Genomic DNA, 19,299 nt, shown 5'->3' with positions numbered 1-19,299 from the left:
ATCCTCCATCCACTGCTTTGTCATTTCCACCAATAGCATAACCAAGAAATGGCTGTTTTAAGCAGAGAGCACCTCTGTGTGAAACCTCTTTCTCCTCTCAGACATACAGGACCCCTCCCACCTTCCTTTGATCAGCATCACCCACCAATCCCTGAGGAGACACCCCATGCTGGGGTTCTCTACCTGTAGGGGGCAATGTGGGTCACAAAACAGGTTAGTGAGATGAGTGCATGCAGAACGGAGCACAGCAGGGGCTGAGGCGCGCTCACAGAAGAGGGAGAGAGAGGTAGCAGACCAAGAGGTACACACCTGCAGGGACCGCACCAGTCCGTTTGTTGGTTGAGGCCGAAGCGAGCTCTGCATTTCTTAGGAGAGCCAGGGTCTGAGCACAAGGCAGCATGCGCACACAAATAAGTTATGAAAGAGAAGGAGATGAAGAAAGAGAGAGAGATCAGATCAAGAGGTCAGGGCAGACGTTGAAGCATTGACAGAGATGGTAAATCAGAACGCCATCAAATCAGACTGTTAGTGCCCAATTACTGAGTAGGAGCCAGAACAGAGTAGATGGAGCAGGACTCCATTCAGGACACAGGCAATTAGAGAGGAGAGGAAAAGCTTTCACACTCTGTTAGTTAGAGCAGCAGTGACCCAGTCAGAGTACAAACCAATAATAGACGTGGGTACGGCTAGGGGACCAGGAAAGTTGTTTCAAGCGATAGAATAAGGGTTGAATAGAAGTATATCGTATTGAAGCTCAGGGTTGGTCCAGGAGTTTGGTAGAGAAGAGAGAGAGAGGACATTACCTGCTGAGGAGTCCTGCTGCTTCTCTCTTTTTCTTCTCTTCTTCTTGCCCTGTTGGAACACACAACCAGACACACAGAGAGTCAGTAGGGGAAACACAACCAGACACACAGAGAGTCAGTAGGGGAAACACAACCAGACACACAGAGAGTCAGTAGGGGAAACACAACCAGACACACAGAGAGTCAGTAGGGGAAACACAACCAGACACACAGAGAGTCAGTAGGCGAAACACAACCAGACACACAGAGAGTCAGTAGGGGAAACACAACCAGACACACAGAGAGTCAGTAGGGGAAACACAACCAGACACAAAGAGAGTCAGTAGGGGAAACACAACCAGACACACAGAGAGTCAGTAGGGGAAACACAACCAGACACAAAGAGAGTCAGTAGGGGAAACACAACCAGACACACAGAGAGTCAGTAGGGGAAACACAACCAGACACAAAGAGAGTCAGTAGGGGAAACACAACCAGACACACAGAGAGTCAGTAGGGGAAACACAACTAGACACAAAGAGAGTCAGTAGGGGAAACACAACCAGACACACAGAGAGTCAGTAGGGGAAACACAACCAGACACACAGAGAGTCAGTAGGGGAAACACAACCAGACACACAGAGAGTCAGTAGGGGAAACACAACCAGACACACAGAGAGTCAGTAGGGGAAACACAACCAGACACACAGAGAGTCAGTAGGGGAAACACAACCAGACACACAGAGAGTCAGTAGGGGAAACACAACTAGACACACAGAGAGTCAGTAGGGGAAACACAACCAGACACACAGAGAGTCAGTAGGGGAAACACAACCAGACACACAGAGAGTCAGTAGGGGAAACAACCAGACACACAGAGAGTCAGTAGGGGAAACACAACCAGACACACAGAGAGTCAGTAGGGGAAACCCAATCAGACACACAGAGAGTCAGTAGGGGAAACACAATCAGACACACAGAGAGTCAGTAGGGGAAACAACCAGACACACAGAGAGTCAGTAGGGGAAACACGTTTCTATGTTATCTGTACGTGATATCTCTATGAAGACATGGGAGAACCATGTTATGAAATTCACCATGTTTCGTGTACCAGCGACGCCCAATTCACAAGTCATGGACTGGGGTGTGAGGACAGTTGATGATCATTCAGGCCACAAATGACTATATTTAAGTGTAAATATCCACAGTAATGGATTCTCCTGTCACCACCATACTAGAGGTCGACCTCTACATCATACTGTTTTAAAGTCCATGGGCTATACAGTGGGACCTTAATGGCAGCACAGACACGGTCGGGGTTGTATTGCTGAAGAGAGTTATTCAGTCTGGAGTGGCATATTGGGGAGAGGATGTGGGAACAGCTCTTTGATGCCTACGTAGAGACTTGTCTACCCTCGCTGCTCCCTGAAGCAGAGTGTGTGTGTGGTTATGACCTACGGGAGAAAACCCCACGACTGTGTGGGTGGCCTTCCTTTTCCTGTTTTGCTAACAGATCACATGACTACCCTTGTTTTCTGGCTTGTGTTTGGGAACGGTAGACTATAGCAGGGGTAGACTAGAGCTGCAATTAGTTTTAATGTGTTTTGGGACAGCATTTTCTCAGACTATTTTTTGCATCTTTGGTGAAATCAGAAGATAGATACACGAAAATAGACAAAGTGTTAAAGAGTAAAATGTATGTTCACATAAAAAAACTTCATCCATAGTACATTGCATCATATTAATGTGATTTCTACTAAATCAGATGCAGTCGTAAAAGCTTCATGCACAACCTCATTGACAATGCCACCACTACCAGCTCGTAACCCTCTTTACCCTAACCAGCTAATCTCACAACTATCCACAGCCAAGAGAGAGAGAGAGAGAAATGAGAGAGCCAAGTCCCTATCGTGTGTTATGATACAGAAGCCCAAACTCTATCAAGCCAAGGAAAGGAAATAGGATGTGTAAAAGATCTCCAGGAAGGAAAGAAAGTGAACTTTCTCCCTTTGAGACTCATCCTGTGTGTTTTCATATGGGGTGAGAAGACTGGCAATTATAGTCCAGAAAAACCACCTCCCATAGAAATACATGCAGATACATAGCTTCCATAACATTAGCCACCTCCCCTCTGTGCTGGCCCTAAGGGAGGATATAGCCTAACTAACAGTGGTCCCCCAAAGCCCAGAATCCTCTCCAGCCCAGCTCCCAGCTGTCCTCTCCCTCTTAACAGTCCGAGCCTCACTGCCTGAGGAGAGCAAGCCAAAGCCACCCTGCTGTTAGTAGAGCGGGTAAGGGGGGTAAAATGTGTGCCCTACCCAATCAGCTTTACTCTTTTCCCCCGCGCACCCTCTAAGGCCTGCATCCTGGAAGAGTTCAACAGCAACTTCACAATTGAGCATAGCACAGAAGAGTAGTTAAGCAGCAACAAACATTACATAGAGACGTTAACATGTCTCTACTACACATCATATTTATCTGAACAGTATTTAAAGCAATTCTCTCAACTACTTATTAACTCATTTTACAAGCAAGCCCACTACTAATTACACATTTCATAGTCAGTGCACTGTTACAACAGAAAAAGGTGCCCTCCATGCATAGAACTACCAGTGAAATGAAAACCTATTCAAATAATACAGAGATCAGGGGAGCGGGAGGTTTGCAGCTGACTCTGTAATGCTATGTTTAAAAAAGCTAAACTCATCATGCGTCACTAACAGCGAAGCACTCAACAGCCAATTAAATCACCTCCCTGAACAGCCATTAATGACCAACTAATGTCTAGTACCATCTATCTCATTCTCAAACCCCACTAAAGGAATGGCATGCCAAGAGGTTATAACACTGGTCATAACACTACAGTCATAGACTAGTCCAACATTTCCCAAACTCTGTCCTCAGGACCCCAAGGGGTGCACGTTGTGGTTTTTACCCTAAAACTACACAGCTGATTCAAATGATCAAAGCTGGATGATTAGCTGATTGTTTGAATCAGCTGTGTAGTTCTAGGGCCAAAACCACAACGTGCACCCCTTGGGGCGGTCCCCAGGAGCGAGTGTGTCAAACCCTGGACTAGTCTCTCTAACATGATCTGCACTGATACATTACATACAATGTGCCACATAAATACTGTCTAGATCAGATAGAATAGGTTCTATTTCTATGTGTAGACACTAGCCTTAATGATTGACAGTTGGCAGGGTGGGGTGATCATGCTGTGTGTGTGTGTGTGTGTGTGTGTGTGTGTGTGTGTGTGTGTGTGTGTGTGTGTGTGTGTGTGTGTGTGTGTGTGTGTGAGCAGGAAGATGCGGCCCTTACGTAGTTGTCTCTGGCGGACCAGCTGGGGTAGAGTTGCATGTGTAGCTGCCGCTCCTTCCTGGCCAGCTCATAGTACTTGGCCTGCTCCTCCCGGGTCAGGGCGTGCCACTGCAGGGGAGACACACACACATGCAAAATAAAGAAACCATTTAGATGTTGTTCATTAACCTAGCCAATGATGCAGAGACAATGATGAGATCAGAACTGTGACATCAGTTCCCATGACTACAACCTCTGTGCAGATCGTCTCTAATTAGGTGGATGATATAAACACAATTATAAACTGGGTGGTTCCAACCCTGAATGCTGATTGGCTGACAGCCGTGGTATTTTTAAGCAAAAAGGCCAGAGGAGGTGTGATATATGGCCAATATACCATGATTAAGGGCTATTCTTAGGCACGATGCACAACGTCGTACATAAGAACTGCCCTTAGCCCTGGTATATTGGCCATATACCACACCCCCCAGGCCTTATTGCTTAAAAGACTAACACATAAAGGAAAGCCCACTGTTCCAAGTTTTGAGACAAGGACAGACAACATCACATTTAGATAATTCTGCATCCTGGTCAATGGTATCGTGTCAGCAGTCAGTCAGGTGCAGGGGGTAACTCACAGGGTAGTAATTCACATTACTGACATATTCCTCTCAAGTCCATCTCTCATGTGTGAAATTAGCAGCAGGGGATGAGATGAGGGATTTGGGAATGAATCTGTCTATGCTGCGTGAGTATTCATGGATGTGTGTTTCAGAGCGAGTGTGTTTCATTATGTGTGTGTTCTTGCTGCTCACCCTTCGGCCCAGTATCTGGTTGATGGCAGCGCTCTCCTTCAGTGTGCACTCAGCGATCACCTTGGCCCTCATCTCCTTCATGTACAGCATGAAAGCATTCAGAGGCTTCTTGATCACCGGCTTCTTGGGCTCCTTCTCCCGCTTGGGCTCCTGGTGAGGCTTACTGAGAGAGAGCGAGCGAGAGAGAGAGAGAGAGAGACCACAGGGACCAATGGTGAATATGTACACAGGAACATTCATCCATCTAAGCTTTTAATACACTTTAAATGAATGCAGGAATGGGAGACAACGGTACACATTGTATGCCATGTAGATCCCACATTTCCTTTGAAAGACAGCTCTAGGAGGTAGTGTAGAGATGTGGGGGTACTTACGCGTACATGTTCCTGTCGTAATGGTCCAGCTTGCCTGAAGGGGGCATGATGGCTGGGTGGGGGATCCCCGTGGGGTGCATGCCTGGCCCCAGCATCAGAGAGTGAGAGAACCTAGAGGGAGGGAGAGAGAGAGAGAGAGAAGGAAGTAAAATAGAGGAGGGAAGGTGGTAGAGAAAGAGAGACAGAGACCATAGCATCAGAAAATACACTTCATTTTTATATATGTCTCTACGTGGCCATGAAGCGCTGAAGCACCAGGGTGGTTTGTTGGCCCTTTAAGCATAGGCTTCCAGACAGTCCTCTCAGGGCAGTAGGACTGTGAGCAGTATCACTCAATGCCAGCAGATGGAGCTCTAGTCACTCTCAGAAAAAAAACTAGGAAGCGCTGGTAGATACTCTATGTTTCATTAAATACTTATTTTCAGTATGTGGAGTTGTTCCCCACTTTGCTGCTATAACAGCCTCCACTCTTCTGGGAAAGCTTTCCACTAGATGTTGGAACATTGCTGTGGGGACTTGCTTCCATTCAGCCACAAGAGCATTAGTGAGGTTGGGCACTGATGTTGGGTGATTAGGCATGGCTCGTAGTCGTCTTTCCAATTCATCCCAAAGGTTTTCGATGGGGTTGAGGTCAGGGCTCTGTGCAGGCCAGTCAAGTTCTTCCACACCCATCTCGACAAACAATTTATGTATGAACCTCATTTTGTGTATGGGGGCATTGTCATGGTGAAACAGGAAAGGGCCTTCCCCAAACTGTTGCCACAAAGTTGGTAGCACAAAATCATCTAGAATGTCATTCTATACTGTAGCGTTAAGATTTCCCTTCACTGGAACTAAGGGGTCTAGCCCAAACCATGAAAAACAGCCCCAGAACATTATTCCTCCTCCACCAAACTTTACAGTTGGCAGTATGCATTCGGACAGGTAGCGTTCTCCTGGCATCCACCAAATCCAGATTCGTCCATCGGACTGCCACATGATGAAACGTGATTCCTCACTTCAGAGAACATGTTTCCGCTGCTCCAGAGTCCAATGGCGGTGAGCTTTACACCACTCCAACCGACGCTTGGCATTGTGCATGGTGATCTTAGGCTTGTGTGCGGCTGCTCGGCCATGGAAACCCATTTCATGAAGCTCCCGACAAAGAGTTATTGTGTTGACGTTGCTTTCAGAGGCAGTTAGAAACTTGGTAGGAGTGTTGCAACCGAGGACAGACGATTTTTGTGCGCTAAGCACTTCAGCACTCGGCGGTCCCGTTCTGTGAGCTTGTGTGGCCTACCACATTGCAGCGGAGCCGTTGTTGCTCCTAGACCTTTCCACTTCACAATAACACCACTTACAGTTAACAGGGGCAGGTCTAGCAGGGCAGAAATTTGACAAACTGACTTGTTGGAATGGTGGCATCCTGAAGTCACTGTTCTTCAGTACGAGCCTTGTTTGTCTATGGAGATTGCATGGCTGTTTACTCAATTTTATACACCTGTCAGCAACGAGTGTGGCTAAAATATCCACTAATTTGAAGGGGTGTCCACATACTCTTGGCCATGTAGTGTATGTGTTGATATACAGTTGCAGCGTATAGCAGTTGGCACACACAAAGCCAGGACACAGACATGTTGCAGAGGCCCCTGTACAAGGCAATAGCAAAGGGCACATGGGGGGAGCAAAAGCATTGGTCTGGAATAGTGGTAGGGGGTATGTATGATGCCATGCCCTCCCCAGACTGAAGCAGCTCAGCTCATACTGTACCTGGGGTAGGAAGAGCTGTTGGGGAGACTGGAGGAGTAGGGCTGTCTGAATCCACATGAGGACAGGGGATAGACAGGCTGACTTTGCCTGTGGTTGGGGGGGGGGGGGGGGGGGGGACACAAATAGGGATGCAACAGGGGTCAACTAGGCTGCTGGCCAAATCCTCACTACCTGACTTCCTAGAATATATTTAGATTGTCTATTCCCACAGGGTACCGTATCTCAGATGGGAAGTTAAATGGGTGTCCTGACTCTCTGTGGTCACTGAAGATCCCATGGCACTTATCGTAAGAGTAGGGGTGTTAACCCTGGTGTCCTGGCTAAATACCCAATCTAGCTCTCATACGATCATGGCCACCTAATAATCCCCAGTTTACAATTGGCTCATTCGTCTCCCCTGTAACTATTCCCCAGATCGTTGCTGTAAATGAGAATGTGTTCTCAGTCAACTTACCTGGTAAAATGAGAGTTAAATAAATACATGCCTCTCTGACTGGTAGTGTGTTATGTCTAATGGAAGTCTGGCTTCTCAGTCTACTAGCTAGCCAATGAGGGGCTTGATCCTGACTGGTTAAGGAGTGAAGCCCATCCTAATGAGGTCACCTGGGGAAGGAGAGTTGTTTGTTTAAGAGACAAGAGAACCTCATCCATGAGCTTCATGTCAGTGAGAGCTCCATGTGGGGCTGTGTAGGGTCCTGCTGAGTCCCCTGCCAGCAGAGGCATGACTGGGTTAACCTCACTGACGGTCCTGCTGAGTCCCCGGCCAGCAGAGGCATGACTGGGTTAACCTCACTGAGGGTCCTGCTGAGTCCCCGGGCAGCAGAGGCATGACTGGGTTAACCTCACTGAGGGTCCTGCTGAGTCCCCGGGCAGCAGAGGCATGACTGGGTTAACCTCACTGAGGGTCCTGCTGAGTCCCCGGCCAGCAGAGGCATGACTGGGTTAACCTCACTGAGGGTCCTGCTGAGTCCCCGGCCAGCAGAGGCATGACTGGGTTAACCTCACTGAGGGTCCTGCTGAGTCCCCGGGCAGCAGAGGCATGACTGGGTTAACCTCACTGAGGGTCCTGCTGCGTCCCCGGCCAGCAGAGGCATGACTGGGTTAACCTCACTGAGGGTCCTGCTGAGTCCCCGGCCAGCAGAGGCATGACTGGGTTAACCTCACTGAGGGTCCTGCTGCGTCCCCGGCCAGCAGAGGCATGACTGGGTTAACCTCACTGACGGTCCTGCAGTGTGTATGACATGGCTGTGTGAAGGCTGGATGGGGGGGATTTAAACAGGATCCTTTGATATACTGCAGCCCCCCAGCCCCATTCGTCCCCGCTGTCCCTAGAGTGGGCTGTCCCTAGAGTGGGCTGTCTCTAGAGTGGGCTGTCCCTAGAGTGGGCTGTCCCTAGAGTGGACTGTCCCTAGAGTGGGCTGTCCCTAGAGTGGACTGTCCCTAGAGTGGGATGTCCCTAGAGTGGGCTGTCTCTAGAGTGGGCTGTCCCTAGAGTGGGCTGTCCCTAGAGTGGGCTGTCCCTAGAGTGGGCTGTCCCTAGAGTGGACTGTCCCTAGAGTGGGCTGTCCCTAGAGTGGACTGTCCCTAGAGTGGGATGTCCCTAGAGTGGGCTGTCCCTAGAGTGGGCTGTCCCTAGAGTGGGCTGTCCCTAGAGTGGGCTGTCCCTAGAGTGGACTGTCCCTAGAGTGGACTGTCCCTAGAGTGGGCTGTCCCTACAGTGGGCTGTCCCTAGAGTGGGCTGTCCCTACAGTGGACTGTGCCTAGAGTGGGCTGTCCCTAGAGAGGGCTGTCCCTAGAGTGGGCTGTCCCTACAGTGGGCTGTCCCTAGAGTGGGCTGTCTCTAGAGTGGGCTGTCTCTAGAGTGGGCTGTCCCTACAGTGGGCTGTCCCTAGAGTGGGCTGTCCCTAGAGTGGGCTGTCCCTAGAATGGGCTGTCCCTACAGTGGGCTGTCCCTACAGTGGGCTGTCCCTACAGTGGGCTGTCCCTACAGTGGACTGTCCCTACAGTGGACTGTCCCTACAGTGGGCCTTCCCTACAGTGGGCTGTCCCTACAGTGGACTGTCCCTACAGTGGGCTGTTCCCCAAGTCACGTGCCATATAGTGGCCAGAGAGGGACACACCACACCACGCAGTGGGTCCCATCCAGCTCTTTGTCATGACAAAAGAGTCCCAGTGGCTGACATCTCTTCCCCAAACAAAGAGGGACACAAGAAAACCAAACAAACACGATCTGCACTAAGAAGATTACAAGTTTGTGAACAAGATGATTTTTTGACAATACCACAGCAAGTCTGTAGTGACGGTTAACTTAAGTGTCTGAAACAAAAGTGAGTTTGGTGGTGGAGGGACAGGGAAATAGCAGCAATCTGCCTCGTGCCAAGCGGAGCCTGTTTAGGGATTGCCAATGTCCTTCACCAGCTTTAAAGACACACAGCATGGATGTGAATGGAAGTAGTCTTAGCTGACATTCCATTAGAGTAAACCAAATCCCCATCACATTTAAGAGAAGCCAACAACTGTTCAGGGGGATTTACACAAAGTTATTCTGACAGTTATATAATAACAGTTATAATAAAATGGATTTGTAAAGTTGAACTCAAGACAATAGATGGATTGTTAGCCAGAACGTGTGTTTCAACAATGTCATCTGAGATTATGGGTGTTAAAACATGCTCTGATTTGGCATCGTCTACACTTTCTGTGATGCTGGGAAGGCAAGGGAAGGCAATAGTTTAATTCTGAGGACTCTAGACTAGATATGACCACTGAATCCAAGGCAGGGCATTCATATCCTAGGAAGTGACCTGTTCATTACTGTATGTGTGACCCCAAGACAACAAGCTATAGAGGGATGAAGTGGTTGCTATAGAGGGACGAAGTGGTTGCTATAGAGGGATGAAGTGGTTGCCATGCAATTAAAGTGGCTTAGCAGGGGCCAGTGGTGCAGGTCAGTGTGGTGTATGTGTTTGTGTGTATATGTTTGCGTAAAAAAAGAATAGTCAAAGAATAATGCTTTATCGTCACATAGACAGGATAGGTGCAGTAAAATGTGTAGTTTTACAGGGTCAGCCATAGTACTAAGGCGCCCCTGGAGCAAATTAGGGTTAAGTGCCTTGCCGAAGGTCACATCGCCAGATTTTTCACCTTGTTGGCTCGGGTATTCAAACCAGCGACCTTTTGGTTACTGGCCCAACGCTCTAACCGCTAGGCTACCTGCCGCCTGTGTGCCCATGTGTGTGTGTGTACGAGAGAGTATGTGAGTGTGTGTGAGTTTGCATAAGACTTACCAGCCCATGGAGGGGGGCATCTGTCCTACACCGCCAGGGGGTAGGGAGTAGAAACCTGAGATGTCCTGGGACTGGGGCCTGTGAACGCCTGGAGGGGACACGCAGGAGAAGACACGCTCATTAACTCAGGGCCCCTGACTCAGCAAGGGCCTCATTACCTGGCTGGGCACCTACCATTACACACACAGGTCACACACACACATGCGCACACACACGCATACACACACAACCACCCCATTCTCATACATCCCTGCTGTGTGTGTGTATGTATGTGTGTGTGTGCTCACTAGCTAATTGGAAGGGTCAAGGGGGTGTTGATGTAAGATGTACGAGAACTAAGGTCAACGGTTTCCACCAGAGGCCCCCAGCATCTTGTTGATCCAGTACATCTGACTCACTACCAAGTGAAGTGGAAAAAAACTGTGAACTAGGTCTTTCATTCCACTCCTTTGTAACAGCCAGCCAGCCTCCTGTGAAAATAACATTGCCATTCTGAGCTTCTGTCGTCTTCTCCTTGGGCCAGCTGTTTTACTGTTTGGTCCCTGCTGCCTGCATCGCACCACCAACAATAGCTTTATAACAAAGGGATCTTGATCCAAGTTCCTTCCCATGATGTGTCAGTCAGTCAGAAGCTCCTGAGAAGACGTGATGTTTTCCATTATGGAGATGGAATCACATAAAAGAGCAGCGTCCCAACACAAAACAAAATGGCTTTCTCCGTGCCTTTCAAAGGAAGTCATTTGTCAACAGCGAGCACCTAGCACTTAAGCACAACCCGAAGGTAACCTATATTTGTTACAGAAGAATGCTGCAGATGACTGTAATTTGCTGTTGCTGTAGGCCTGTTTCTGCACTGGACCATCTATAAATCTGAAGGACTGGAATGTGACTGAGTCAACGTGACTCTCTCATCCTTCCCTCCAGACCCGTCCCTCCCTCCCTCCAGACCCCTCCCTCCCTCCCTCCCTCCCTCCCTCCAGACCCGTCCCTCCCTCCCTCCAGACCCGTCCCTCCCTCCCTCCCTCCCTCCAGACCCGTCCCTCCCTCCCTCCAGACCCGTCCCTCCCTCCCTCCAGACCCGTCCCTCCCTCCCTCCAGACCTGTCCCTCACTCCCTCCCTCCAGACCCGTCCCTCCCTCCCTCCAGACCCGTCCCTCCCTCCCTCCAGACCCCTTCCTGAAAAAGCCCATGTCCTTCGTGTAGAGAACAGCTTGCAGTCTCAGTCTCTACACTCCAGAGTCCAAAAACAGTTACATCACGCAAACGTCTGATGAGTTTGCACTAGTAATACCTACATTTAACTTCAACTTCCAGTTATTCATTTCTTGCCTATTTTGTTGCTCTACTAAGTCTTACAGTAAATAACAACATGAAATACTCCTGGAATGACATTAGACCCAGAATCAGTCGCCAGTAAAAGATCAAACTGGTTAGTCAGATAACTCCCCAAGATGTTGTTAGGATATACTGTTTAAAATAGCATTTCAATACTGATGACCTTTTACTGTTACCAAAACCACAATAAGTGAAACTGCTATCATATCACAGTTCTAAATGAGTGGCCAGTAGCTCAGGTGCTGTGCCCTGAAAACGTCTCAAAGACAAACCCCAGTACAGTACAGTAGTTTTGGTTTCTATTGAACTTCTCTCTTTTTCACCCTAATGCAGCAAAACAGTCACATCTGACGACTGCACACGTGAACAAATGTGACAAGATGGTGTGACTTTGGTTCGCTATGATGGTTGACACACTGAATGACTAATAGTACAGGTCTGTACTGAATGCACTGACTGACAGATTAAATGACAGACTGACAGGTTGACTGATACGCAGGCAGACTGGCAGAGTGAGGGAAAGGAAGACGGATGGAAGGTATGTGAGGGGCCTATTGTCAGAGAAGCTGCTGGAAACTCACACTCTGTCAGCTGTAGTCTCTGTACACTGCATTATGAGGTATGACGTGAAATGTGAGCTTCCTGCAGTAGTCCTGCAGTGTAAGGTGTCAGGTAAGAGGGGTGTGATGTGATTATGTGTGAGCTAAGGGGGTGAGGTGAGAGGGTGTGAGAAGGGGGTAAGGACTAGGAGGTATCAGGTGTGTACAGGGAGGTCTAGACCTCTCATTATGGGGTGAGTCACTGGCATCAACCCTCACATCACCCCTGGGCATTGTCATGTTACTTAGCTACTACACTGCCCAGCCCCAGTCTAGACAAGGAGTGGCAGAGCAGGGGGATTCCCAGCTGGAGACAGAGACAGTCTGGGTGATGCCTGCTACCCTGCACTGTTCTGTGAGAGGGGCCTTCACTCTCTTCCCCTGCCCCTGTCTGAGTGGTCAGAGAAAGGTCGGGGCCTTTCTCTGACCACAGGCAGTAGTACTGACAGACAGACACAGTCTTGGCCACACTCCAACACTGATCGCTATTCAGCCAAGGTCAGTCTTCATCAGATCACTACAGGAGGGCATTTTCATCAGCTCCTTTTTTAAAGCTGTGTTTGGGTTAAAATGTGGGTTAAAAGCTCATGTGAGGAGATGTTGAGGAGAGTGACGGAGAGCTCTTACAGGGACTCTGTAAGTCTCTGAGGGACTATGTGAGCCAAGTGTGCGAGCGAATGTGAGAGCGTCCTAAGCAGAACCTTGTGGATGGCCCTGTGTGATTGTCACCCTAATTGCTTCCAGCTCTCTGTGTGTGTGTGTGTGTGTGTGTGTGTGTGTGTGTGTGTGTGTGTGTGTGTGTGTGTGTGTGTGTGTGTGTGTGTGTGTGTGTGTGTGTGTGTGTGTGTGTGTGTGGCAGGCAGCCCCTCTTGGGGATGCGACCACTTCAAGTGCGGTGGTGGGACAGCCGGAGGCTCCCTGGAAGGAAGGGCTTGTCTCTAGCCGGCATCCCAAATGGCACCCTTTTCCCTACATAGTGCACTACTTTTGGCCAGGGCGCATAGGGCTCTGGTGTTAAGTAGTGCACTATACCGGGAATAGGGTGCCATTTGGGATGCAGATCCTGTCTCTGGGCTGCAGCTGCTGCTCGGCTCCACACGGCTCCACTGCTGCAGCTCAGGAATCAGGGGTGCGTGTTAAAATTAAGCAGGAAGTACCACTTCACGTTTGTTCAGGTGAAGGCTAGAGGATGATTGTACTACTCTGCTGTGGTGACTGACAGGAGAAGGTTAGAGGATGATTGTACTACTCTGCTGTGGTGACTGACAGGAGAAGGCTAGAGGATGATTGTACTACTCTGCTGTGGTGACTGACAGGAGAAGGCTAGAGGATGATTGTACTACTCTGCTGTGGTGACTGACAGGAAAAGTCTAGAGGATGATTGTACTACTCTGCTGTGGTGACTGACAGGAGAAGGCTAGAGGATGATTGTACTACTCTGCTGTGGTGACTGACAGGAAAAGTCTAGAGGATGATTATACTACTCTGCTGTGGTGACCGACAGAAGAAGGTTAGAGGATGATTGTACTACTCTGCTGTGGTGAACGACAGGAGAAGGTTAGAGGATGATTGTACTACTCTGCTGCGGTGACTGACAGGAGAAGGTTAGAGGATGATTGTACTACACTGCTGCGGTGACTGACAGGAGAAGGCTAGAGGATGATTGCTGTGGTGACTGGCAGGAGAAGGCTAGAGGATGATTGTACTACTCTGCTGTGGTGACTGACAGGAGAAGGCTAGAGGATGATTGTACTACTCTGCTGTGGTGACTGACAGGAGAAGGCTAGAGGATGATTGTACTACTCTGCTGTGGTGACTGACAGGAAAAGTCTAGAGGATGATTATACTACTCTGCTGTGGTGACCGACAGAAGAAGGTTAGAGGATGATTGTACTACTCTGCTGTGGTGAACGACAGGAGAAGGTTAGAGGATGATTGTACTACTCTGCTGCGGTGACTGACAGGAGAAGGTTAGAGGATGATTGTACTACACTGCTGCGGTGACTGACAGGAGAAGGCTAGAGGATGATTGCTGTGGTGACTGGCAGGAGAAGGCTAGAGGATGATTGTACTACTCTGCTGTGGTGACTGACAGGAGAAGGCTAGAGGATGATTGTACTACTCTGCTGTGGTGACTGACAGGAGAAGTCTAGAGGATGATTGTACTACTCTGCTGTGGTGACTGACAGGAGAAGGCTAGAGGATGATTGTACTACTCTGCTGTGGTGACTGACAGGAGAAGTCTAGAGGATGATTGTACTACTCTGCTGTGGTGACTGACAGGAGAAGGTTAGAGGATGATTGTACTACTCTGCTGTGGTGACTGACAGGAGAAGGCTAGAGGATGATTGTACTACTCTGCTGTGGTGACTGACAGGAGAAGGCTAGAGGATGATTGTACTACTCTGCTGTGGTGACTGACAGAAAAAGGCTAGAGGATGATTGTACTACTCTGCTGTGGTGACTGACAGGAGAAGGTTAGAGGATGATTGTACTACTTTGCTGTGGTGACTGACAGGAGAAGGCTTTCCCACTGGCCTGGCTGGTGTGTGTTAGGATGAGGGAGATGATAGGTTGACCTACCTTTCTGACTCATGTCTGTGGGCAGGTGAGGGGGGCTGGGGTTGAAGTGGTCGTTGCTGTAGGGCAGCAGGGACGTCAGGGGGTGCATCCCGTGAGACTGTTGGACCACTGAAACTTTGTTGGACTGCAACAGAGAGTGAGGGGGAGACAGACAGTGAGAGAGACAGACAGACAGACATAATTTTAAGCATGGCTTGGAACAAACAGATGTGCTTTGGAAGCAGAATACATTTGCTCCCATTCGGTTGGCTGGGGATTCGGGGATGGTTGGAGGGTGTGGGGGTACATTTGATCGATAGGACTTTGATGATCAAGGGAGGCTGCGTGAGAGCTTGTTTGCTTTCATGTTTCTGTTTACAAATGGCTTTCAATAACTTAGGTGAAATCCAGTTATTTCTAATGCTAACAGCATGCCGTGTGACATATGATATGTCACAGTGGTTACCATGTTGGAGGTATTCACCCGTTCTTGGACACAGTTCCAATAGCAGAGCCTTTCATATGTTGTCAGTGTGTGTATGTGTTTGAAAGTTTGGCTGAGGCATTGATTTTCATGTGTATGTACATACTTCAGAAAAGTTCTGTTTCTCTCTGCTGCTCTGAAGACTCTAGCAGCAGCACAACAGGGAGAGGATGAGGCTCGCCTGGCCGGCTTCACATTGGCCCCCTGCTGTTTTATAATGTGAATGCCTTATCACTTTAAGGCAGTCCTTCCATGCGCGCCGACACACATTACTAAAACCCACTTTCAACATTACCCCTATCCCCACCTGATTACATCACATCTAAACCTCTTAACACAGGTTCACATCAGTATGATGTGGGAGAACTAAAACAAACACTTTCAACATTACCCCTATCCCCACCTGATTACATCACATCTAAACCTCTTAACACAGGTTCACATCAGTATGATGTGGGAGAACTAAAACAAACACTTTCAACATTACCCCTATCCCCACCTGATTACATCACATCTAAACCTCTTAACACAGGTTCACATCAGTATGATGTGGGAGAACTAAAACAAACACTTTCAACATTACCCCTATCCCCACCTGATTACATCACATCTAAACCTCTTAACACAGGTTCACATCAGTATGATGTGGGAGAACTAAAACAAACACTTTCAACATTACCCCTATCCCCACCTGATTACATCACATCTAAACCTCTTAACACAGGTTCACATCAGTATGATGTGGGAGAACTAAAACAAACACTTTCAACATTACCCCTATCCCCACCTGATTACATCACATCTAAACCTCTTAACACAGGTTCACATCAGTATGATGTGGGAGAACTAAAACAAAACACTACCACTACTTGTAATGTTCCAAACACACAGCAACACAACATCAGAGCTGAGAAAGAGAGAGGTATCGCAATAACTGCCGTGGGATATGCGTCAACAGCAACCTTGGGAAAATCCGCTGCATTGCCATTAACAGCAGACTTTTACATTTCCTCAGTGAAAACAATGTACTGAGCAAATGTCAAATTGGCTTTTTACCAAATTGCCATATGATAGAGAACATATTCACCCTGTACACCCTAATTGACAAACAACCAAAACAAACCAAAACAAAGGCTAAGTCTTCTCATGCTTTGTCGATTTCAAAAAAGCTTTTGACTCAATGGCATGAGGGTCGGCAATACAAATTGATGGAAAGTGGTGTTGGGGCACAAACATACAATATTATAAAATCCATGTACACAAACAACAAGTGTGCGGTTAAAATTGGCAAAAAACACACGCAGAAACTGGCCCAAGCCCCCCGCTTCTCCTTCGCCCAAATCCAGACAGCTGATGTTCTGATAAATCAGCTGGGCTAGACCATCTGGACCCTCTCTTCCTAAAATTTTCCACCCCCATTGTTGCAACCCCTTCTACTAGTCCGTTCAACCTCTCGTATCGTCTGAGATCCCTAAAGATTGGAAAGCGGCCGCGGTCATCCCCCTCTTTAAAGGGGGAGACACTCTGGACCCAAACTGTAACAGACCTATATCCATCCTGCCCTGACTTTCTAAAGTCTTTGAAAGCCAAGTAAACAAACATCACCGACCATTTCCAATCCCACCGTACCTTCTCCACTATGCAATCTGGTTTCCGAGCTGGTCACGGGTGCACCTCAGCCACGCTCAAGGTCCTAAATGATATCATAACCGCCATCGATAAAAGACAGTCCTGTGCAGCCGTCTGCATCGACCTGGCCAAGGTTTTCGACTCTGTCAATCACCGTATTCTTATCGGCAGACTCAACAGCCTTGGTTTCTCTAATGACTGCCTCGCCTGGTTCACTAACTACTTCTCAGATAGAGTTCAGTGTGCCATTCTTTGGACGCTGTGTTAACAAACCTCCAAGCGAGCTTTAATGCCATACAACACTCCTTCCGTGGCCTCCAACTGCTCTAAAATTCTAGTAAAACTAAATGCATTCTCTTCAACCAATCGCTGCCCGCACCCGCCTGCATCACTACTCTGGACGGTTCTGATTTAGAATATGTGGACAACTATAAATACCTAGGTGTCTGGCTAGACTCTAAACTCTCCTTCCAGACTCATTAAAAACTTCTTAGGGATAGCCCCCTTTTTTCAATTTTCGCCTAAAATGACATACCCAAATCTAACTGCCTGTAGCGCAGGCCCTGAAGCAAGGATATGCATATTCTTGGTACCATTTGAAAGGAAACACTTTGAAGTTTGTGGAAATGTGAATTGAATGTAGGAGAATGTAATACAATAGATCTGGTAGAAGAAAATACAAAGAAAAAAAAAACATTTTTTCCCCTTTTTTCTACCTTTTTGAAATGCAACAGAAAGGTCCCACTTCTAACCATCATTCTGGTTGTAATTCCGATGGTGTCCACAAGATGGCGGCAGTGTACGTGCAAAGTTTCAGACGGATAACTTGAAGTATGAGCAAACTACATGACATTTAGTGTGAAGTCACCCAGGTACATTTGGGCAAATTGTGAAGGAGACATTTGCATTTATATAAAAAAATTCTGAAAGAAAATGGTCAAATCTGTATACTTTGATTTAGCTTTTCCATTATTAGTAGCCATATTATAAGCTCAACATTTGCAAAACAACCAGTTTTCATAACTTCATAACTCTGAATATTCTTATAATTTTTGTCCAAAAGGAAAAGGCATGCTGTCGCACAAGGTTAGCAGCTACATTGTGCGACAGATACAGGGTTTCCGTAAATACTCCAGTAAAGCCCAGCTCATTGGCTATCTAGCTAGCTTTGTTTGACAAAGTTAGAGTCGATCAAGTGAAGACCGCCCACGTCATCGGTGTGCCATGTCTGACCAAATTTTGTGTCCTATAGGATATACTAGGTGATAATTCAAGGTGAATTTATCAAAACTATCGCGGTGAAAAAAGTGTTTTGTTGTTAGGAGTTCTCCTCAAACAATAGCATGGCATTTTTTCACAGTAATAGCTACTGTAAATTGGACAGTGCAGTTATATGAACAAGAATGAAGCTTTTAGCCGATATAAGACACTTACAGTGGGGAGAACAAGTATTTGACACACTGCCGATTTTGCAGGTTTTCCTACTCACTAAGCATGTCTGTAATTTTTATCATAGGTACAAAAATCCAGAAAATCACATTGTATGATTTTTAAGTAATTAAAATTGTTTTATGTTTATTTCACTATTGTTTATTATCTACATTCCTTTGGCAATGTTAACTTATGGTTCCCATGCCAATACAGCCCTTAAATTGAAACTCAATTGAGAGAGAGAGGGAGGGGTGGGGTCTACAGTATATTCAGGAGTGAAGGGGCATTATTGGCATGGGAAACATATGTTAACATTGCCAAAGCTCTCACTCTCTCTCTCTCTTTGCGTAGCTCTCTCTTTCTCTCTCTCTCCCCCTCTTTCTCTCTCTCTCCCTCTCTCAATTCAATTCAATGGTTCTGTTCCAAGGTCTGAGGGTGATGTACCATCATAACATTATAGCCACACAATTTAATATTTACATCTTTGCCTTCCTAAAGGCAATTAGCCATCCTTGAAGTGGTTCTCTATGTGTGTTCCTTTTCTACACACACTCACAGAGACTCACAAATTATTATCACCCTCCCTCTATTAAACCCCCCCCCCCCCCCCCCACACACACACACAACTTAGACATAATTCTGTTTCTGTCGTTGTAACGGGATACACGCATAGGAGCGAGTGCACACAAATATGCCCCCCCACACACACACTCACACTCACAGAAAGGTGAATTAACTCAAGACTTCAATCTAACTCGTATCTAAATCTTTGGTCTCCGATAACATCAAAGACAAAATTCCAATTAGATATTAAACCTTTTAAAGTACGGCAAACGCACTGCGCTCATCCTTCAGTAATCTAATTTCACTTAAAAGGACATATATTAGCATATTGATATTGCCTTTTATCTGGCGGGGTTGTGTTTGAACAGGAATCCGGTGTTCAATAAGA

The 19,299-nt window shown here is 47.4% G+C and overlaps 1 protein-coding gene across 14 annotated transcripts in view; it reads right to left on the bottom strand.

The window, feature by feature from the left end:
* The window catches only part of tcf7 (transcription factor 7), a 63,046-nt gene that overhangs the window by 2,690 nt on the left and 41,057 nt on the right, over positions 1 to 19,299 (bottom strand). For 2 of the 14 annotated variants that reach the window (XM_036989333.2, XM_036989329.2), the window contains exons 4-12: positions 14,825 to 14,948; positions 10,308 to 10,395; positions 7,021 to 7,107; positions 5,272 to 5,382; positions 4,898 to 5,060; positions 4,104 to 4,211; positions 3,101 to 3,148; positions 804 to 852; positions 310 to 382 (exon numbers count right to left, since the gene is read on the bottom strand). In XM_036989333.2, the coding sequence (XP_036845228.1) occupies positions 310 to 382; positions 804 to 852; positions 3,101 to 3,148; positions 4,104 to 4,211; positions 4,898 to 5,060; positions 5,272 to 5,382; positions 7,021 to 7,107; positions 10,308 to 10,395; positions 14,825 to 14,948 (851 nt within the window). 14 annotated transcript variants of the gene reach the window in all.

This window comes from Oncorhynchus mykiss, chromosome 10, assembly GCF_057628025.1.
Source record: "Oncorhynchus mykiss isolate SJ-2025 chromosome 10, ASM5762802v1, whole genome shotgun sequence".
Classification (NCBI taxonomy): domain Eukaryota; kingdom Metazoa; phylum Chordata; class Actinopteri; order Salmoniformes; family Salmonidae; genus Oncorhynchus; species Oncorhynchus mykiss.
This window is presented reverse-complemented; position numbering and strand designations above follow the sequence as displayed.